The sequence below is a fragment of the Ylistrum balloti genome, unplaced genomic scaffold (genome assembly GCF_031769215.1).
Source record: "Ylistrum balloti isolate Yb309-2 unplaced genomic scaffold, AGI_CSIRO_Ybal_v1 Utg370516, whole genome shotgun sequence".
NCBI lineage: Eukaryota > Metazoa > Mollusca > Bivalvia > Pectinida > Pectinidae > Ylistrum > Ylistrum balloti.
Genome location: NW_026782331.1, coordinates 163063 through 186427, shown reverse-complemented (window position 1 = coordinate 186427; position 23365 = coordinate 163063). Strand labels below are relative to the sequence as shown.

The 23365-nt window shown below is 36.7% G+C and overlaps 1 protein-coding gene and 1 pseudogene across 2 annotated transcripts; one reads left to right on the top strand and one right to left on the bottom strand.

Annotated features, from left to right (window-relative positions):
- Positions 1-1402: 1402 nt before the first annotated feature.
- Positions 1403-7054, bottom strand: LOC132555801 (mediator of RNA polymerase II transcription subunit 18-like). 2 transcript variants are annotated; one of them, XM_060220164.1, is made up of 6 exons: positions 6666-7054; positions 5970-6036; positions 5188-5310; positions 4381-4459; positions 3812-3948; positions 1403-2248 (listed from the first exon to the last, which is right to left on the bottom strand). In XM_060220164.1, exons 1-6 carry the CDS (start codon positions 6838-6840, stop codon positions 2200-2202), a joined length of 630 nt encoding a protein of 209 aa, XP_060076147.1. In that variant the 5' UTR covers positions 6841-7054; the 3' UTR covers positions 1403-2199. The 2 variants fall into 2 exon arrangements, with proteins under 2 accessions (XP_060076147.1, XP_060076148.1); XM_060220165.1 differs by having other exon boundaries at positions 3812-3926.
- Positions 7055-7580: 526 nt separating this feature from the next.
- LOC132555797 (probable cytochrome P450 49a1) lies at positions 7581-22062 on the top strand (annotated as a pseudogene).
- Positions 22063-23365: the final 1303 nt, after the last annotated feature.

Genomic DNA, 23365 nt, shown 5'->3' with positions numbered 1-23365 from the left:
AATTTTTGAGATGCTACATATAGTTTAAAGGGTATGTAATAGTAATTCTACATGTATGGCTTTGTAGACAGGTAATTTATAGAGAAACTGATCATTCTGTTTACTGGTTTTCTTGCCCTGTGAGAACAATATAGCTAGTGTCATTTTGAGGCAGAAGTTCCATGCAGTAGTTAGTCCATGAGTAACATATGGGAGGTCTGTTGCATGACATCAGGAACAACTTGGTAACGTTATTCTGTGTTTTGAGCACTCACATAACTATAACAACACAGGATATTTTGTAATTTGAACACCCTTTGAAATAAACTACCCCAGGTAGGGACTGAAACACATACCTCAGATCTTCACCTGACGTTGCATTAAGTTTGATGTTCCTGGCTGTATCAACTGAGCTATTATTGCAACTAGATAATTCCACAATTACAAATGGTTATAAAGTGCCATGAAGTAGCTATGAATGCTAACAGTACTGTCAACATACAAAAGCTCGTCTCGCATTGTTTATCACTGAACCTAAAAACTAACATTAGGAGGCGATTTCACCAACTTTAATCTATATCTCAATATACTGATATTTAACCCGGAAATTATGTCTTTCAACACTGGCAACAAAAACTCGACATTAAATTTCATTGAATTATATTTCACTCCAAAAAAAAAGGCAAGACTCCTGGAAGTAATATTCACCTTAAATCCAAATAAGAAGTTTCCTGAATCTATATAAAAAATACTTTGGATAAAAATTTTTAATTCCAATTTGAAGCAATATACTGATATTTAAACAGGAAATGATGTCTTTCAACACTAGCAACAAAAATTTAACATTTAATTTCATTGAATTATATTTCACTCCAAAAAAAAAAGTAAAAGGCATTTCTGAGACTCCTGCAGTTTCCCCTTGGTTCCTAAGTAATAGTTTGACCTTAAATCCAATTAAGAAGTTTTTTACCTATTTTTTGGAAAGTATGTCTTTTTCAACATCTTCACCAAAAAAAATCTTGGATAATTTTTGTTTCTGAGAAAGTACTAAAAAATATACAGTCAAAGTCCAAAATGAATTAAGAAAAGACTTTGGATAAAAATTTCTAATTTCAATTTGAAGTAATAGTTGACAATCCATCTTGGATTTTGAGAGTAAAATCTTGTTACTGCTATATCTGAGGAAGTACAACCAAATTAGCACCCTTTTTGGAGTACACTTATAAAGGATTATCCACCTGTAACTTTTTTTAATACTTTGGGATCTTTTTTATTACTTTCAACAGTTGCACCATTAATTTAACATTCAGAAACCAACACAGACGTTTATGCCGGGGTGACAACAGAAGCTCCACCTCTCTTCTCTACAAAAACACTAGTCACACGAATCATTTACTTTGTATACAAACATCAACTCCAAATATTCATAAAAGATTTATTTCACAGTGTACAGTATAACAAGATGTTACTGAAATGTCCCTGGGATTTGCTCCAAATGTCAAGTCAATGTGGAAAATCACAAGATACATGGTCCTCGAGTGTATTTTCAAAACATGGAATTCCCATACACATACAAGCCTACGTGTTCTGTAGTAGTACATTTTGATCGACCAATCACATCCCAGTGCATCAGGAGCACTCTCAAACGTTTTCTCAACTTCTTGTTACAGAAGTTAAGTGATTCACCTTTCAGCACCTCAGATCACTGGATCCAGTGTTAAAACAATATCCATTAGTATAAAGTGTTGTAGTACCAGTCTGAGGCTAGCCTCGAATTAAACAGCTTAAAATATTGCAGAAACTGTTCTTGTAATCAAATAAACAGGAAGTTTATATCTTGGATATAAAACATTCTGGACTTCTTCAGCTGAACAGTTCTTCGAGGATCTTCTTTGAGGGTTCCTTACTGGCTATGTAAAGATGATGTTAGCACTAATGCGGCATAATTTCATCAACCTTCTCCGTCATAAACACAAATCCTGAAAACTTCTCGCCTGACAGAAGTGAATGTGATGAATATTTTTCCTGGAATTTGACAAAACATCTCAAAAAAGATGGTTACAATTGTCAAGAAAAATTAAAGCATGATTTTGTCATTACTTAGTGTATAAAAGCTGTGACTTTTTGCTTCCATCATAAAGACCTTCTATCTATCATAAATGAATTTATGAAGGTCGTGACTATTTGCCTCCACCATAGCCTCAGTGATCTGATCAATATCTAGATGTTTTGTAGTCGTCGGTGGTCCACCTTCTCAAGCTGTACAAGTCTGGATTAGAGTTAAGTTTCTAAATGAGAACAAATGTATAACACCAGGGACCCAATCGGAAATAAGTATTGATGGATGATCCCAGGTAAAATGACATTTTTATCAACAATATCAGTTACTTGTATTTTTAAATTATCTTACAATAATAAAATAATAGATATACAAGTAAATTAGGACATATGTACATTATATGGTACTTTTAAATTATGTTTCATGTAACCATTGTCATTTTGCCTAAATAAATATTCTTCTTATTATCATTGTATATTGCTGTACTTGTATACCAAATGTCATACCACAGATTATCTAGTTCACTTTGTCTGCTAGAACTGCTGATTCAGGTAATACAAGTCCAGGGAACAGAGAGACATGAGGTATAACACTGACGTGAGACATCTGAATAACTGGGACTTTCTTTGGTGTCCTTAGCTTTAAAGCTTTAAAATGAAGACACCTGAAATTCTCCTGTAATTAGTCCGAAGGACCAAAACATTACTTCTGATTCAAAGTCTGAGGGTGGGCTTATCACAGGACAATGAAATACTGTATACACCCGATGAACAAATATATGTTAGGGCCTATTATCACATTTTTGTCTCTAATGATTATATACAGTTAATTTTGCCCATATTGTATTGGTGCTGTCTGCATGGTCATACCAGTGATTTTTCAGTAACTAAGCTAGGCTAATACCAAGTTATCGTACATATACCAGCCCAAGCCTGTAACACTTCATTCCCTTTCTGTATATTAGCTTTACATTTTGATGCTTTTGTTAAGCATAAGCATCATCTGAAGGCCTTTTATCATGATGGGGATATGTTTTCAATAACATTACTGAATTGTAAATTATAGTTTTTGTTTTGTTTCAAAAATTTGTCATAAAAATATCATAACTACATATCTTAATATCATACCCTTCATTAGCCCTTGACCAGATATCTGAACCTGGGCCTTAATCAGTCCTTATCCTGATATTATGATCACTAGATATCAGACCCTGGGCCTTAATCGATCCTTTGGCTGATATCACAAAGACGATAAATCAGACTTTGAGCCTTAATCAGTACCTGGGCTGATATCACAAAGACCAGATATCAGACCCTGGGCCTTAATCAGTCCCTGGGCTGATATCACAATGACCAGATATCAGACTCCTACCCATAATTGGTTCTGCGGTTGAATTAGGTTGTGATATCAAAATAGTCACACAATAATCTTTAATTACCAAGCACAGGCAACCCTCTGGTATCACCAAAATAAATATCGTTACTTGATTCATTTAATGTAAGTTTGGATCTCCGTATTCATTAATGCAATACACAAAGTCTGTACTTCATCTTTCTCTTTTCATATCTTTTTGTAACATTTTGGCTCCACAGGACTGCACTGTGCTGCCTTTTTCTGAATATTATCAAATCAAACACTATGATAAACTATTGAATTTCTCTATCGATTCAATAATTACCTTTTACCAATGTGTTAAATATTTCCTTAATCAAATGAATACAAATAAAAACATTTAGTTAATAAATGATAAAAAAAAACATATTTAAAGGATACGGTTTGAGTTGTTCAGAGAAGCTCTTCATGTCCTCTGCAATGCCTTCTCCGCCTGATTGCTGTGTAACCACAGACAGCTCCACAAGACTGGATGTTGAAAATGGCTCCAAGTTCTCTGTATTACCAGGCACATTCATCTAAGAGACAATCAGAACAAATACACAGGGTTGATACTGGGATGGAAAAGTGACCCAGGTAGACAGGGAGGATACTATGTAAAAATATCAACTCTAAGTAAACAGGGTGGATATAATGAGGGTGAAAAATCGACCCCAGGTTGACAGGAGTGATGGTGGGATGAAATAAAGATGTACACAGGGTTGATAATGGGGTGAAAAATTGATACAGGTAGGCAGGGTGGACACTTGGTAGAAAGAAATATTGATTCTCGGTAAAATACAAGGACTCCAAATTTATAGGATTAAATTACTGATACTAACATTAAATATCAAATTCATGCAGGTACACAGGGTTGATAGGGGTGTGAAATATCTCCTCCTGGTAGATGATTGATTATCTTCAAATGTACAGTTAATAAGATTGTACATTACTAACTGCACATTACTAACCTTATAAATTTTTGACACGGTCACTTTCATTTTTCCCTTATGGAAATAAAATCCCTTTATGACGAATTCATGGTCCATCCTGTGAGAAAATAAAAAGAAACAATATTTTACATATGCACAATTGGTTATTTGATGTCAAAAATATTTCACTAAATCAACATTAATTTTTAATATTTTTATATATACTGTTATACAGGGAAGTTATGTGACAAATCCAAAATGTTCATCATGAATATATTTGTTTTTTTGTTATTTCACACTGTTACCTGGAGACTAGGCCATGGAAAGTATTTCATACATTTAAATGTCAAAAGTTAGATTTTCGTTTTGTTATTTCACACAATAGACACATTGTAATCTTATATATCATACTTCTATCGAAATTAACAAATGACACTGCCATAATTGAAATGTCAAATCTTGCAGTAATGTACATGTGTTTTCAAAAATACCCAGCAACATGTATACCAGTATGTATTATGGAATATAGTATGTTTCAGATAAATCTTGAACCCAATTTATGGTAGATATCTCTAGACAATAGATAACATAACTACTCTACCTGCTGGAGCTCATGGATTATATGAGTACAAGGCAGCGACCATATGCTCCGATGAAGATTTTCAGGGAGCATAATAATTTTTTATGTGTAAGTTGGTAACCATTCAGTGCATAAACACAGCTGTACATTTTATTGTAATATCATGAAATAAATACTGGAAATGGAGAAAACATGGTAATTACCCGGAGGACAAAACTAAAATTCTTGAGTAATGTCTACATGTATTTGTAATTATAGTGTTTTACCTGAATCCCAGTTCATTAAGGAATTGAACGATATTGTCAGAAGAACTGCAGTCTATCACGTGTCTAACCATGGTCGGGCGATTCTTGTCTCCCATCTCAGCCATACCTGCATATCTCACCTGCCTGAAATAACATATAACTTGTTTACGCCCAATGAAAAGTATGTGTCATCTTGAGGTTGGGTCAGCCTACAATCTCACTAGCAACATTCAGGAGGCCTAGCTGGTGTATGTTATTCAAAGTAATATTGGGGCAAAGTTCCTTGATCAAAGACACAACCACGATAGCATGGCATAATCTGTGATCATTAAGCTCCCTCAGAAACACCAACAGCCTTGAGGAGGGACTGGAGTACACACCTTAGATCTTCCCCTGGACTTGCCAAGTCGGATATTTTTCACATCAAGCTATTATAGAAAAAAAATTTTCTTAAACTTCTTAGAAATTGGTCTGTAACTAAGGATTGTTTTTCTTCCTTTGACATTTGACACTACTTCAGTATCGCATAATCACTGATGTCACGACGTTGATTTTTAATTGGTTAGATATGAAAAGAAATCATCACTGGATCAAAAAGAAAAATAATGAAAGAAACTGACACTATGTGCATGTATGGTGAACATCAATTTAAAAACTTTAAAATTCAATTAATTTTGTGTTTTTATCCTGAAGTCTCTTCTTCATGGTTAAACTCAGACATCATTTAATTAATGTGTTATTGTAATCATCTATTTCAGTTTTGTTTCAATCTATTTTCCTGAGATATTGAAATATTTACTTACCAGGAGTCTTGTTCAACCAGTGAGTGTCTGACTCTCAAACTGAGGGGCTGTGTAATGGTTGTATTTTCTATAAAAAAAACATGCAAATGAAATTTAAGTTCTTACAGTTACTAATTCAGTCATTGGCACACTATTCTGTTATGAGATTTCAGATATGAAGTGTTTTAAATAAGAAGATCAATATTTTATTCTCCTATTTTCTAAGGTGAAGATCATAGATAATAGCACATGGTATATTGTTGGTAACAAAGAGACTTGGCAACTCACTGTCCATATATTTCTGTATAATAGCTGTAATACATATATATGTGGAGCATAGGAGCGTGCCAAGTCCCTATGGTTGGTGATATTTTTCATAAGGTAAATCATTTCAACATATCTTTTAAAATAATCAATTTTATTTACGTTACAAAAGTAATGTGGTTAATTGCCCCATCATGAAGCAAGTTAAATCCCAAACATTTGTGGAATTCCTTCTTGGCCGACGAGGGACATTGTCAATCGTCCGATATAGACGAGTCCCGAGGAGGAATCCCTCATAAGATTAAGATCCGTTCCAGCAAGAGTATTTAAATATAGGCTTCTGATATGCTTACATCGCAATTCGTGTGAATTACATAAAGTTTATATTGTTACGTTTATATTTGTAGTCTATATTTGTTGTCAATACGATAATAATGAATGGAAAAATCATACTTATTGAGAAAAACATTTCGTGGTCGGTGAAGGTTTCAAAAGGACTGTCCGAGTTGTCACATAAACCACGCAGTCTGTGGAGAAGAACGTCATGTGCATTCTCCATGATGCTTCCCTGTAACAGGAATTCATTGGTGGGCGCAAACTTGGACACTTTTGATATCATCTGATCCATGATTCAATAGAAGTCAATGTTCACTCTGATGGAAGCCTTTGTCTGTTTTTTCACTTCTGATTTCTTGGGATAGTCATTTTTTAAGAACACTTATTGGTTATATGGATAAACATGTTACTAACGTCACATTAGAAACAAGAAATACAACTTATGAAAAGACGGTTGAAATGACAATGTCCCATTCGTTTTGCAGAAATAATACTGATGCCGGTCAATCTCTCATGGAAGCAGCCATGTTGATTTGTACCGGATGTAAGGGTCAATCACTCTGTCATACTTCGAAAGTGAAAGTAAATTAAAAAAGAAAAATTCGATGTTCTTAATATATTTTTGAATGATATGCCGGTTTACTCTTTATTCCCTTAACTTTATCAAAAAAATAATAATTTTGACATCGAAAAATCGAATGTTTGATTTCTTTTATAATTTTGATAGGCCATGTCAAGTAATATTTCAGAAAAATCGATGTTTTTTTCTATATTAGAAGTAATTATTGTAAAATTATCACATTAGCAGTCATTTGAATAAACCACCGAATCTCCGAAATAACATTTTTCTTCATAATGATAAAAACATTTAAGAGAAAAAATGGTGAATAAATACTGAAGGGGCATCAGAAATTGGGTAGTCCATAATCTTGTCACTGAAACCTGTAACTCAGAGTATTAATTTTAGTACGACACAGATGGTGATACTTTATGTTTCCCGGGGATTAACGTCTTCGCAACAGCCATGATAATATGGCGCTAAATGTCAAGGGAAAACTAAGAAAGAAAGAAAAAACAGAAGGAAGGGAGGAAAAAGGAATGAAGGCAGTAAGATGGGCAGCAGCCACATTGTGAGATGTCGTTTTACATTTTACCCATAAGATACCAACTTTTCATTTTTGGCGGTACCACCTGCTAATCATGGTAATGTCACCTATTCATTAAGTTTATAATACCAATTTGTTGTAGTGGTATCTCTATTGTAGGTGATATCACTTTATTGTTACGTTTTATGAAGAAGATGGTAAACAAACAAACAAGCATAGATCATTTCCAAACAGACAACAACACTTCTAGACGTTATACATCGACAAGAGGAAACTAATGTACATGTAGGGTTTCTTTGCAGTGATAAAGCCTCCGACACCGTACATAACATGATGGGTTTCAATATAAATTGCAGAAACTTGGTCTTCAGTCTAAATCATACGTTCTGATAACAGTACTATAGTGAAACAGTTTGGAAGCGATGACTTTTTTCATATCTACATTTGTACGGCTTTGATTAATGTTTCCGCCGTCTTCCGAATATGTTTAATTTCGGCTGAATACGAAAATTATGAAAAATACATAAATATACATGTACAGTGTACGTACACAATATATGTATGCAAGACATTGCTAATGATGATATACACGATATATTGTAGATCCTTAATAGTCACCGATAATGCAAGATTATCAACGTCTTCTTTGTAAAGTATATTGCTCTGTTTATAAAAATCTTTAATTTGGAGGAAACAAAGAGAATGAATGCTGCAAAGGTGGTTTTTAACTAGGTCATTCACATGTGCTGCATAGGTGCAAAACAAGTTAGAGACTGTCGTAATACAGTTATCATGATATAGGGTTCATACCATGTATGTCAGTGTCAATAGCCGGCCTATAAATCTACCCAGGCGTAACACCCTTCACTCAGAGAAGTTTTACACAACAGACGATCGCCTTATCATGTATCGTCCATTTGAGTTTTGGCGATAAAGGATTCAACATGCTTCTGTAACTGCGGGAAGAAATTGATAAATATTCTGGATATACAATGCGGTAACTTAGACAATAGAGAACATAGCGACTAAATGTTATTTATTTTATCAGCGAGTTACGTGTCCCGTGCTTCGACCGATAACAATACCGTTAAGATATTAGACTGATCAAATGCTGCCTGGTTGACGACTGATAAAAACGATACCAAAAAGATTGTTACATGTTATTATATATATATATATATATATATATATCTACCACCCCCGTCGCCCCCATAACAAAACAAGGAGATCTTTCAGTCTAGGAATATACTGTAATTGTAAAAGTTTATATGAAAATAACGAAATTTATTGATTCACGGAACTAGTGTACCTCCCATCTAGTTTTGGCTTTTCTTTTGATCACTTTGGATTTTCCTCAGTCGCCTTCTAGGATTCAAAATTTTAGGGCCGTGGCATCACTGACGAGACCTAGACGGACGAAACAGCTGTAGGATGCAGTTTAATCCATTGCTTGGCTCTAGTATATTTTGTATACAATCTTACTCTTAACTTATTTGGAGATATTTTAGTGTGAAGTTGAACAACCTCTGTTCTCATTATTTCTTACTACAGAAAGAATCGTAGAAGTATTTTTTTCAGCCAAGACTTATCACGAATTGTTTTTACATAGTAATACCTTACGTTGTGGCAATATGTGCATATGACTTACTGACCTAAATACTCGGTCAGGTGTAACGAACTGCATTGGAAATGGTTTAAAAACATTCAGTAGTCTACATGTACACGAACTTGCAGCTTTCGACATTTACAAGGATTTGGTGTGTTTTTGTGATATCATGAGTATTTCAAGAACTTAAGAAGGAAAGGATTAAGAGAACATCGAGGAAACATTTTTCAATATGATTCAGACAAGGTAAGAAACAGCAGCAATAAACCCTCTCGTTATTTGTTGGGATGGATGAAAGCAAGTTCATTGTTACACACCAGAAATGTAAACTGGCACTATTTAGCAAGTTGTCCTGACTTGCCATAACTACCTTTTTAGCATCACTTATATTTGTAGTCTCACTCTAAAGAATATTAAAACTGACATATACAGGGGTATCCCCTAATACTCCGGATTCCTGCTACCGTAAACTCGGCGCCCCTCTTCCCTCTGTCCCCACCGTACAAATCACTTATCACTTATATTTGTAGTTTAACTCTAACATATCTTAAAAATGACATATATACAGGTGTTTCCCGTAACACTCCGGATTCCTGTCACAGCAGCCCCCTCCTTTTGCCTGTCACAGTAACCCCTCCCCCTCCCCCACTTTGCTGCTTAAAATGTGTGAAGCTTCTATATCATTTTCATATTTTGACACATATCTATGGACGTTTAAAGATAGTTCGTCATATAACTTGTCGATACAATCGGTTATACAGCATTGACATATTATAAGTTGAAACAACGTGTGCCCAATCCATTTACAACTTTGTTGAATAAAATATGTTTAAACTAAACATGATCATGAATATCGACTCACCAAAACTGTAGCGAACACGTCATTCCGTGGTGATTTAAGAAAGAAGGAAAACACATTGCGTATCATATATGACGAGTTTTGTTTTGATCTGTGTATATTATTAATATCAGTGACTTACGATGTTAAATATTTACCAGAAAGACAAATACTAAATGTGTGTATGTCGAGATACAGAAACGTAAACATATTATAATTGTAAACAGCAGAGCTTATTTTAAACATTAAATAACAATTATAAATTCATTTTGTTATAATAAACACGACATTTAAAAAAAAAATAATTTACTGAAACAGAATTATACTCATAAGTAACCTTTAGTCAAAGATTGTGAATATTCCTTTGATTTTGTGATGGTTTTGATTGTTGTTATAATACACTGGGATATATTTCAATCTGTAAGTATGTTAAATTATCCTTTCCACACACAGATAGAAATGAAATTTATCCCCGATACCATAATTATATAATGGACCTATTCGATTCAACCGCTGTATTCCTTTCCATCACCCTACTTCTACTGGAAATTTATTTTTAGATATTCGAAATTTACGAATAATTTTACGTTTTTCTAATTAAGCAACACCAAACAGTGTTCAATACCATTTTGTACACAACATATACGTGTCCCCTGGAAACGTTTTCAATTTCATTTAACCAGCACCGGATACATTCGATAACTCAATAATTTGTTTTTATTCTAAATTAGTGAGTACCAAAATTTAACCATTCTTACGATTGAATATCTTCCCGTTTTCTCTTTAGACTATAAAACTCTCTTTGGTTTTACAGATTCCGGTCGTTGTTGGTTAGGAAGACAGTATCTGGACATGGTTGTCGAAGGGCTGCCACTGCTAAGGCAGAACGGCCAGCAACTGACGGGAAAACTCTCATGGATATTCCTGGTCCTAGCGGAATCTATAGTCTTCCTTACATCGGGATGCGACTGGAATTCAAACCATTCAGTAATTAAAAAAAAAATAAAAAAAAAAAAAAGAAGAAGAAAATTTTAAAATGTTTTAAACTCTGGGCCAATGTCTGCTGTTGCCTCTCCTGCTTAGCATTTTGTCAGAACTCAGCATTAGAAACAGAAAGCATTTTGTCTTACTTTCAACAAAGATAAATATCAATTGCAAATTAAACGACTCATATCTTGTGAACAAAAGATACATGAAAAAACACCATTCTGTCGATTTTTATTTTTTCCCTTCAAATGCAAAAAAGCTGTCAAAAATTGTTTTATTAGCGTGTGTTATGCTGCAGTTGTATGTGACATTATTTATCAATGTAGTTTTCTGTCGTTGACAAATTACTTAAGTACATTTTTCTTAATGACAGCGATCAATGAAAGTCATATACTTATCACAATATACAATTTCATCAGGTAAATATGACATCCGTCAGATGAGTACCAAAATGGAGGCGTTGAGAAATGAATATGGTCCAATCGTCCGTGTGAGGTTAGGGAAGAGGTGGTTTGTGTACCTGTTTGATCCGGACGATATAGGGACAGTTTTCAAAGAGGAACAGAGGTATCCCCAGCGTATCACGCTTCCTCTCTTGTCTACATATGAAAAACGAAGAAATTTAGCACCGAGTCTTTCCAACTCGTAAGTTATCACAATAATCATTTGCTTTTTCGTTGTCTCTGTTGTGGTCCTCATCATCGTCTTCATCCTCGCTATCACCAGTACCTCCTCATCTTGAATAATTTAAGTTGTGGTTATTAACATCAATATCGTTTCATATGCTGAAGTATACTTCAATTTTCTTAACATATACCAACACGAAATGGCATAAAGAATTTTCAATATTTTTTCTATTAAATCTTTTTAAGAAACGGCGAAGAATGGCATTCTATGAGAGGTCCCACTCAGAAAATCATGCTTCGTCCCAAAGCTGTGACAAAATATACGCACAAGCTGAGTAAAATAGCGGACGAGTTTGTCGAATCGCTGAAAAATAAAGATCGCCTTGACAATTTACCTTACAAACTAATGGAATATTCAGCTGAAGGTTTGTATGCATTTTCCCGCATAACTTCTCTGTCTTAATCATCCCCCGCGCAACGCGTTTGCGGGGGATTTTAATTTGAGCTCTGTCCGTGCTTTCCGGGCTTTAACTTCAAAACCGTTCGATTCAATTTCACAAAACTTGCTGTATGTATTAAGTTAGTGCCCAAGTTGGGCCTTTGGCTTTTGTTAACAGTCCATATTTCATTATTTTCTGTTACCAAGGAAACATAGTCAAAACCCCCAAAATAGTGTTAACTTTCCTTTCCGAGCTAATAAAACAGTTTGTGTTGAAGATGACTTGACGATATTATATTGTGTGTGTTGTAGGTGACTTGTTGGTGTACTGTGTGTTGTTGGTGACTTGATGGTGTACTGTGTGTTGTAGGTGACTTGATGGTGTACTGTGTGTGTTGTATGTGACTTGATGGTGTACTGTGTGTGTTGTAGGTGACTTGATGGTGTACTGTGTGTTGTATGTGACTTGATGGTGTACTGTGTGTGTTGTATGTGACTTGATGGTGTACTGTGTGTGTTGTAGGTGACTTGTTGGTGTACTGTGTGTGTTGTATGTGACTTGATGGTGTACTGTGTGTGTTGTAGGTGACTTGTTGGTGTACTGTGTGTGTTGTAGGTGACTTGTTGGTGTATTGTGTGTGTTGTAGGTGACTTAATGGTGTACTGTGTGTGTTGTAGGTGACTTGTTGGTACTGTGTGTGTTGTAGGTGACTTGATGGTGTACTGTGTGTGTTGTAGGTGACTTGATGGTGTACTGTGTGTGTTGTATGTGACTTGTTGGTGTACTGTGTGTGTTGTAGGTGACTTGTTGGTGTACTGTGTGTGTTGTAGGTGACTTGATGGTGTACTGTGTGTGTTGTAGGTGACTTGATGGTGTACTGTGTGTGTTGTAGGTGACTTGATGGTGTACTGTGTGTGTTGTAGGTGACTTGATGTGTGTGTTGTACTTGATGGTGTACTGTGTGTGTTGTAGGTGACTTGTTGGTGTACTGTGTGTGTTGTAGGTGACTGATGTGTGTGTGTGTTGTAGGTGACTTGACTGTGTGTGTTGTAGGTGACTGTGTGTGTGTGTGTTGTAGGTGACTTGATGTGTGTGTTGTACTGTGTGTGTGTGTTGTAGGTGACTGTGTGTGTTGTATGACTTGATGGTGTACTGTGTGTGTTGTAGGTGACTTGATGGTGTACTGTGTGTGTTGTAGGTGTGACTGTGTGTGTGTGTGTTGTAGGTGACTTGATGGTGTACTGTGGGTGTACTGTAGTGTGACTGTAATGGTGTACTGTGTGTGTTGTACTTGTGGTACTGTGTGTGTTGTAGGTGACTTGATGGTGTACTGTGTGTGTTGTATGTGACTTGATGGTGTACTGTGTGTGTTGTATGTGACTTGATGGTGTACTGTGTGTGTTGTAGGTGACTTGATGGTGTACTATGTGTGTTGTAGGTGACTTGATGTGTGTACTGTGTGTGTTGTGTGTTGTAGGTGACTTGATGTGTGTGTTGGACTTGATGGTGTACTGTGTGTGTTGTAGGTGACTTGATGGTGTACTGTGTGTGTTGCAGGTGACTTGATGGTGTACTGTGTGTGTTGTATGTGACTTGATGGTGTACTGTGTGTGTTGTAGGTGACTTGATGGTGTACTGTGTGTGTTGTAGGTGACTTGATGGTGTACTGTGTGTGTTGTAGGTGACTTGTTGGTGTACTGTGTGTGTTGTAGGTGACTTGATGGTGTACTGTGTGTGTTGTAGGTGACTTGATGGTGTACTGTGTGTGTTGTAGGTGACTTAATGGTGTACTGTGTGTGTTGTATGTGACTTGATGGTGTACTGTGTGTGTTGTAGGTGACTTGATGGTGTACTGTGTGTGTTGTAGGTAACTTGTTGGTTTACTGTGTGTGTTGTATGTGACTTGATGGTGTACTGTGTGTGTTGTAGGTGACTTGATTGTGTACTGTGTGTGTTGTAGGTGACTTGTTGGTGTACTGTGTGTGTTGTCGGTGACTTGATGGTGTACTGTGTGTGTTGTAGGTGACTTGATGGTGTACTATGTGTGTTGTAGGTGACTTGATGGTGTACTGTGTGTGTTGTAGGTGTTGATGGTGTACTGTGTGTGTTGTAGTGACTGTGTGTGTGTGTGTGTGTTGTAGGTGACTTGATGGTGTACTGTGTGTGTTGTATTTGTAGGTGACTTGATGGTGTACTGTGTGTGTTGTAGGTGACTTGATGGTGTACTGTGTGTGTTGTAGGTGACTTAATGGTGTACTGTGTGTGTTGTAGGTGACTTGTTGGTACTGTGTGTGTTGTAGGTGACTTGATGGTGTACTGTGTGTGTTGTAGGTGACTTGATGGTGTACTGTGTGTGTTGTAGGTGACTTGATGGTGTACTGTGTGTGTTGTAGGTGACTTGATGGTGTACTGTGTGTGTGTTGACTATGGTGTACTGTGTGTGTTGTACTTGATGGTGTACTGTGTGTGTTGTTTGTGACTTTTTGGTGTTCTGTGTGTGTTGTTTGTGACTTGTTTGTGTACTGTGTGTGTTGTAGGTGACTTGATGGTGTACTGTGTGTGTTGTAGGTGACTTGATGGTGTACTGTGTGTGTTGTAGGTGACTTGATGGTGTACTGTGTGTGTTGTAGGTGACTTGTTGGTGTACTGATGGTGTACTGTGTGTGTTGTAGGTGACTTGATGGTGTACTATGTGTGTTGTAGGTGACTTGATGGTGTACTGTGTGTGTTGTAGGTGACTTGATCTTGTACTGTGTGTGTTGTAGGTGACTTGATGGTGTACTGTGTGTGTTGTAGGTGACTTGATGGTGTACTGTGTGTGTGTTGTAGGTGACTTGATGGTGTACTATGTGTGTTGTAGGTGACTTGATGGTGTACTGTGTGTGTTGTAGGTGACTTGATGGTGTACTATGTGTGTTGTAGGTGACTTGATGGTGTACTGTGTGTGTTGTAGGTGACTTGATGGTGTACTGTGTGTGTTGTAGGTGACTTGATGTGTGTACTGTGTGTGTTGTGTTGTAGGTGACTTGATGGTGTGTGTGTGTGTTGTAGGTGACTTGATGTGTGTGTGTGTAGGTGACTTGTTGGTGTACTGTGTGTGTTGTAGGTGACTTGATGGTGTACTGTGTGTGTTGTAGGTGACTTGATGGTGTACTGTGTGTGTTGTAGGTGACTTGTTGGTGTACTGTGTGTGTTGTAGGTGACTTGTTGGTACTGTGTGTGTTGTAGGTGACTTGTTGGTGTACTGTGTGTGTTGTAGGTGACTTGTTGGTACTGTGTGTGTGTTGGTGACTACTGTGTGTGTTGTAGGTGACTTGATGGTGTGTGTTGTACTGTGTGTGTGTGTTGTAGGTGACTTGATGGTGTACTGTGTGTGTTGTAGGTGACTTGATGGTGTACTGTGTGTGTTGTAGGTGACTTGATGGTGTACTGTGTGTGTTGTAGGTGACTTGATGGTGTACTGTGTGTGTTGTAGGTGACTTGTGTGGTGTACTGTGTGTGTTGTAGTGTGACTTGTTGGTGTATGTGTGTGTTGTACTGTGTGTGTGTGTAGGTGACTTGATGGTGTACTGTGTGTGTTGTAGGTGACTTGATGGTGTGTTGTACTGTGTGTGTGTTGTAGGTGACTTGTGTGTTGTAGGTACTGTGTGTACTGTGTGTTGTAGGTGACTTGTTATTGTACTGTGTGTGTGTTGTAGGTGACTTGATGGTGTACTGTGTGTGTTGTAGGTGACTTGATGGTGTACTGTGTGTGTTGTAGGTGACTTGATGGTGTACTGTGTGTGTTGTAGGTGACTTGATGGTGTACTGTGTGTGTTGTAGGTGACTTGATGGTGTACTGTGTGTGTTGTAGGTGACTTGATGGTGTACTGTGTGTGTTGTAGGTGACTTGATGGTGTACTGTGTGTGTTGTAGGTGACTTGATGGTGTACTGTGTGTGTTGTAGGTGACTTGATCTTGTACTGTGTGTGTTGTAGGTGACTTGATGGTGTACTGTGTGTGTTGTAGGTGACCTAATGATATACGCTGTGTGTTGTAGGTGACCTAATGATATACGCTGTGTGTTGTAGGTGACCTAATGATACACTCTGTGTGTTGTAGGTGACTTAATGATATCCTCTGTGTGTTGTAGGTGACCTAATGATATACTCTGTGTGTTGAAGGTGACTACTCTGTGTGTTGTACGTGTTGTGTGCCTGTGTGTTGTACTCACACGGACTGTGTGTGTGTCACCTCTGACAACTCTGTGTTGTAATCTCATGGCCTACACTGTGTGTGTTGTTGTATTATTATTAGGTGACTTGAATGGGAATCATTATTATAAAACAATTCCATCATACTTGATGTTTAAGAACAAATACTACAAGAAGTTCGAGGAGGCTGCAAACTTCCTTTACAGGTAAATCTGTATATCTACTAAATCAAAACCATAAGATATAGAACATATACCAGTAACATATCTCCTTCTATCATACGTATGTTATTCAGTAAACTCGCCCACTATAATTGATATTTTGGCATATACTGTAAACCACTTATTTTTCGCGAGGGATTATATTTCGCCTTTATTTGCAAAAAGTTTCAATCGCGAATTTAAATTCCACACTAATATACCGTTTTCCTTACGTAAATGACTTTTGTTGTGTACTACTCTAGTATTCGCGAATAAGTCACCAACCTCTCGCGAAATTAAATACACGCTAAAATAAAGTAATTTGCAATTTATGTCGCTAGTGTAATGTGTCACAGGGTGCTTTTATAAATTCGGCTTTAAACTTAAAATGTTAACGTCAACTGCTGGTGTGATATGTTAACAACATGTCTTACACGTTAGGACCCAAGGTACTCGTGCTGCAAACATCGAAAAAGGGACTGGCAGCCATCTTTGATTAAATGACGTATACCTAAGGCTAGGACCATTTTGTTTCTAAAGTTACAATTACATAATAGTCCCCTTCGATTGATGTTAGAAAATGTCGATATGATAGCCACAATTGGCAGACGGACCACGGATGAAAATCGGTTTAATAAGCCATGTCAGCGGCTTGCATGGGTGAAGAGTTATTTCTTAAAACGAATGAAACATTGACAAACGTTCATAGTCGTATATGTTTATATATTTCGAAGTCTTCAAATACCTATGAAGAGATTATCAAATCTAAAAATTCGTGTTTAGACTCGAGATTGTCGATCCGATGGAACTTTACTGTCCAGTTACTCGAAAAAGAACTTCCGATCGGATAATCGGTTAATTAATCGACATCGGAGATAAAAATATCTTGATATTTGAAACTTATTTTAAAAGTACTTACTGTGTCAAACTTTTGATACAGCGTGACGCAGATAGGCAAGAAGTAACTGTTTTGAGAAATAAGTTAATATCAGACTAGATAATAATGAGGATATCTTTGTACTATATAAATTCTAAGGCATGTGTCTATGTCAATTTTTATGAAACAGCTTTTCTCATGTAAAGAAAGAATAAACATGTCTGTATCAAAATAGTCTAACCCAATATCAATCGAATATTAATGTGAAAGTTTTACGACTGTTTTTTCAAGAATGTATAACAGGCGAGGAATCCACAAATACGATTTTATCTCATGTATCTCCCTAAAGATGAAAACAAAATAAATTCAAAACCACTCGAGATTGTACATGTACATTTGTGCGGCAAGAATGGGAGCTTAAACCCAGAAGTAGATTAGGAGGGAGAGGGGTACCATCCGGTGTAGCCTTGATCAGCACTACAGAAAATCATATTAGCTAACCAATGGTCAACACATTTATTTTTGTTTAATATTATCTATTGACCAGTACTGCAGATAAACACATCAACATGACGATGGAGGATGTCAAGCAAGCATCGGAAGATGGCGTACAACATGAAAGCAGCCTCTTGTTTGATCTTCTATCCACTCCCGGGCTGACTCCAGAACAAGTTCGTCGTACAATTACCGATGTTTTCATTGGCGGAATAGATTCTGTAAGTCAGAAGTTTTATCTCATAATTCACATTTTTATTGTTGAACTGTTTTGCAGTTTCTTGATAGACATTTTATAGTTGTGCGATGGTATAATGTAGCATCGTCTGCTGTTTGTGTGTGATATTTCCCTGTTCATTACTGACAATTTTCGCTGTTTGTGTGTGATATTTCCCTGTTCACTCCTGACAATTTTCGCTGTTTGTGTGTGATATTTCCCTGTTCACTCCTGACAATTTTCGCTGTTTGTGTGTGATATTTCCCTGTTCACTACTGACAATTTTCGCTGTTTGTGTGTGATATTTCCCTTTTCACTACTGACATATTTCCCTGTTCACTCCTGACAATTTTCGCTATTTGTGTGTGATATTTCCCTGTTCACTACTGACAATTTTCGCTGTTTGTGTGTGATATTTCCCTGTTCACTACTGACAATTTTCGCTGTTTGTGTGTGATATTTCCCTTTTCACTACTGACATATTTCCCTGTTCACTCCTGACAATTTTCGCTATTTGTGTGTGATATTTCCCTGTTCACTACTGACATTTTTCGCTGTTTGTGTGTGACATTTCCCTGTTCACTACTGACCTTTCTCGCTGTTTGTGTGTGATATTTCCCTGTTCACTCCTGACAATTTTCCTTGTTTGTGTGTGATATTTCCCTGTTCACTCCTGACAATTTTCGCTGTTTGTGTGTGATATTTCCCTTTTCACTACTGACATATTTCCCTGTTCACTCCTGACAATTTTCGCTATTTGTGTGTGATATTTCCCTGTTCACTCCTGACAATTTTCGCTATTTGTGTGTGATATTTCCCTGTTCACTCCTGACAATTTTCGCTGTTTGTGTGTGATATTTCCCTGTTCATTACCGGCAATTTTCACTGTTTGTGTGTGATATTTCCCTGTTCACTCCTGACATTTTTCGCTGTTTGTGTGTGATATTTCCCTGTTCGCTACTGACATTTTTCGCTGTTTGTGTGTGATATTTCCCTGTTCAATTCTGACAATTTTCGCTGTTTGTGTGATATTTCCCTGTTCATTACCGGCAATTTTCGCTGTTTGTGTGTGATATTTCCCTGTTCATTACCGGCAATTTTCGCTGTTTGTGTGTGATATTTCCCTGTTCATTACTGGCAATTTTCGCTGTTTGTGTGTGATATTTCCCTGTTTATTACCGGCAATTTTCGCTGTTTATGTGTGATATTTCCCTGTTCACTACTGACATATTTCCCTGTTCACTACTGACAATTTTCGCTGTTTGTGTGATATTTCCCTGTTCACTAGTGACATTTTTCCCTGTTCACTACTGACAATTTTCGCTGTTTGTGTGTCATATTTCCCTGTTCACTACTGACATTTTTCCCTGTTCACTACTGACAATTTTCGCTGTTTGTGTGTCATATTTCCCTGTTCACTACTGACATATTTCTCTGTTCACTACTGACAATTTTCGCTGTTTGTGTGTGATATTTCCCTGTTCACTACTGACATATTTCTCTGTTCACTACTGACAATTTTCGCTGTTTGTGTGATATTTCCCTGTTCACTACTGACAATTTTCGCTGTTTGTTTGTGATATTTCACTGTTCTTTCCTGACATTTTTGGCTGTTTGTGTGTGATATTTCCCTGTTCGCTACTGACATTTTTCGCTGTTTGTGTGTGATATTTCCCTGTTCAATTCTGACAATTTTCGCTGTTTGTGTGATATTTCCCTGTTCATTACCGGCAATTTTCGCTGTTTGTGTGTGATATTTCCCTGTTCATTACCGGCAATTTTCGCTGTTTGTGTGAGATATTTCCCTGTTCATTACTGGCAATTTTCGCTGTTTGTGTGTGATATTTCCCTGTTCATTACCGGCAATTTTCGCTGTTTATGTGTGATATTTCCCTGTTCACTACTGACATATTTCCCTGTTCACTACTGACAATTTTCGCTGTTTGTGTGATATTTCCCTGTTCACTAGTGACATTTTTCCCTGTTCACTACTGACAATTTTCGCTGTTTGTGTGTCATATTTCCCTGTTCACTACTGACATATATTTTCGCTGTTTGTGTGTCATTTTCCCTGTTCACTACTGACATATTTCTCTGTTCACTACTGACAATTTTCGCTGTTTGTGTGTGATATTTCGCTGCTACTACTGACAATTTTCGCTGTTTATGTGATATTTGCCTGTTCACTACTGACAATTTTCGCTGTTTGTTTGTGATATTTCACTGTTCTTTCCTGACATTTTTGGCTGTTTGTGTGTGATATTTCCCTGTTCACTACTGACAATTGTCGCTGTTTGTTTGATATTTCCCTGTTCACTCCTGAGAATTTTCGCTGTTTGTGTGTGATATTTCCCTGTTCACTCCTGACAATTTTCGCTGTTTGTGTCCTGTAGACGGCCAACACCATGACGTTCCTACTATTCTATCTGGCTAAGTACCAAGACAAGCAGGAACGCCTCTACAATGACCTTGTTGAACACGTGCCTAAAAAGGGTGAAATCCCTGAGGACGCCATCAATAAGATGCCCTATCTCAAGGCATGCCTCAAGGAGTCATTCAGGTTAGTGAAATATTTCTACTTATTTCTATTAATATATTTATTTTTCTTTTACACGAGGGCCTTCCTCTCCCATTTCATCATAAAGAAACATTATTTTTGTGTGGGGAGATCTTGGGAAGATACCAAACGTGGATTCATTTGTTTGTAACATTTAAACATTATAAAGAAAATCTTTACACGTGATTTTCTGAGTGTGTACATTCTGACATTCGGCATGTCGTCATGTATAATAAGTAGGTCACTGTGACCTTTATTTCTGTGAGGTATCCGATGTAAGTACATAAATACCTTGTAAAGACGGCGATGTGTAGCATGCAGGAAATTTGTTACTATTTTTTTTTTTTTTTTTTTACACTTAATATTTTCATGATATTTTTACTGAACCATTATTTATCTATATATTTATTTATTTTATTTATCTATTTGCAACTGATACAGAAATGAGATGGTGCTGGTTACGACGACTCTCACACAATCTGTAAATGTGTAACTATATATCCGGTCATCCGGTCATTGTTGGGGTGGATGAGGAGGTCATAATAAACTTTAAGCTTTTAATGTCTTTTCATGTGTATATTTCATGATATATAATGCCACTTACTTAGAGCTGTGTATTTCAAAGCTATAGAACAATATACATGTACATGTTTGAAGTATAGGCTTTTGTTAAAGACTGGTGTTCCCTGTAGCTGGAGGCACTGTACGGATACTGGACAAGGACATCACATTACAGGGATATCACGTGCCGAAGGGGGTAAATACTGTCTTTTTAAGATGCACATATTTGTACCCGAATATTCAAATGCCTTGAGAATAGTGTCTGATTGAGGAAAATTGTACTGTACACAAACAAACATTTGTAAAGTCAGACACATTCTTACAGACACCGCTGCGACTTTGTAACGGTCCGATAGGGAGAGATGAGAAGTACTTCCCCCAGCAAGACCAGTTCATTCCTGAGCGTTGGATTCGTGGGGACACCAAAACAGGTGTACACCCATTCGCTCACCTGCCATTTGGGTTTGGACCCCGTAAATGCATTGGTCAAAGATTCGCTGAGCAGGAGATATACATCTGTATCGCAAAGGTAGGTTTTAAATGTTTGTGTTCAGTAGATTTTTTTTTCAAAAAATTCTCGTACGCTTTGTGAAAAATAACTTTAATAATCAAAATTGTTTAAAATTGACTTCGTTACGAATGTTACACTTCGTATTAAACTGAATTATTCATTTCCTATTTCAATCCTTAGCTCATCCGGAACTACCGTGTGGTGCTGCCCCCTGGTGTTACAGAACTTCCCCATGTCTACGGCATATTTGCTACTCCTAGAGAACCTGCAAGCTTCAGCCTGGAGATACGTGAAGACTGAATAACGAAATATGCATAACTACATGTATGTGTTACAGAACACCACCCTAACTAAACGGTATAATGCGGCTGGTATTTAACAGGGTTACAAACTCCCCTCTCACCCTCTCAGACAGTAACTCGTCCTTGAGGTATTCCCCCATATGCTTACCAATGTAACACAGAAATATTTATCAAACATGAAGTATGATATTTAATTATAAATTGATTTTTGCTTATTTCTTTTTTTAATTCAGTGACTTCCCTACATTGTGATATTAGAAGACTTTTGTACAAATGCAGTCTCTCATGATTAATCACAATCAAAACCCACTGTTTCGCTGATTAATTTCCCTCTAGAATGTGTTCACCCGTTAACTATCTATGATATCTGTTTATTTCTATTTTTAATCAAGCGTATTTTACTATCTTAAGGAAAGCAATGGGATTAGACATAAGTAATACAAATACGTATCTTAAAATCGTGCAGTGAACTTATACCACAAAGTTACTCCAATGAAATATCATCAACATTAGGGTCATAGCCACATTACTTTCATGTTATTCCACACCCATGTGTACACAATATTACTACATAACAATATATGTTTAAATGCAGATTCCCCAACCTATATAGCATCTCATATGAAATATATGAAATCTTATGTTTTATCAGGTATATTTTGAGATATCATTGAATGATGAAATCTGTATTAGATTGAAATTGGAATGTCAAACCTATGTCTCTACAACAGGTCGTGAACATTGGAGGATTTCGGAAAAAAAGAATTTAGAAAAATTAAATAAAAAGATAAAAAAAAATTAATAATAAAAAACCCAGCAGCATTATTGTCATTTAACGACAGAAGGGTAACCAGGTTGTATTGAGCATCAATTAACAAACATAAAATAATTGAATTAAAATTATTATGAATTTGTATACGGGACACGCTGTGACGGATGTATTCAACAAGTTCTTCTCTTTTATTTCTACCACTGCTGCTGAAGATGACTCTGAATTCGATTTACCTCCCCTTAGCCACCTGGCATTTTCTTATATCGACCAAATTCTGTTAATTAAAGATAACAAAACCTGTAGGGCTTGATAATGTTTTCTCTCGTCCTGGACATGTAAATCCACGCTTTTTACCGATGTGAAGTTAATAGAATATTACACTCCTTTATGGTGAGATAGGAGGATCTCAACCCTCGGGAGAAGATTATTAAGTTATCAAACACAAGTCAGGCCTCGTTTTTGGCAACTATTTACTGTCTTTAGACCCTACATAAATGGTATTTCTGAGCAATTGGCTATTTAAGGTGTA

Excerpts from the sequence above, each read along its gene's own strand:
- LOC132555801 (XM_060220164.1), bottom strand. The coding sequence starts at position 6,840 with ATGGATCAGATGATATCAAAAGTGTCCAAGTTTGCGCCCACCAATGAA. Across the intron at positions 5,311-5,969 it reads CTGGTTGAACAAGACTCCTG|GCAGGTGAGATATGCAGGTA; the intron begins GTAAGTAAATAT and ends ATGTTATTTCAG. Across the intron at positions 3,949-4,380 it reads CCGTGTCAAAAATTTATAAG|ATGAATGTGCCTGGTAATAC; the intron begins GTTAGTAATGTG and ends ATTGTCTCTTAG.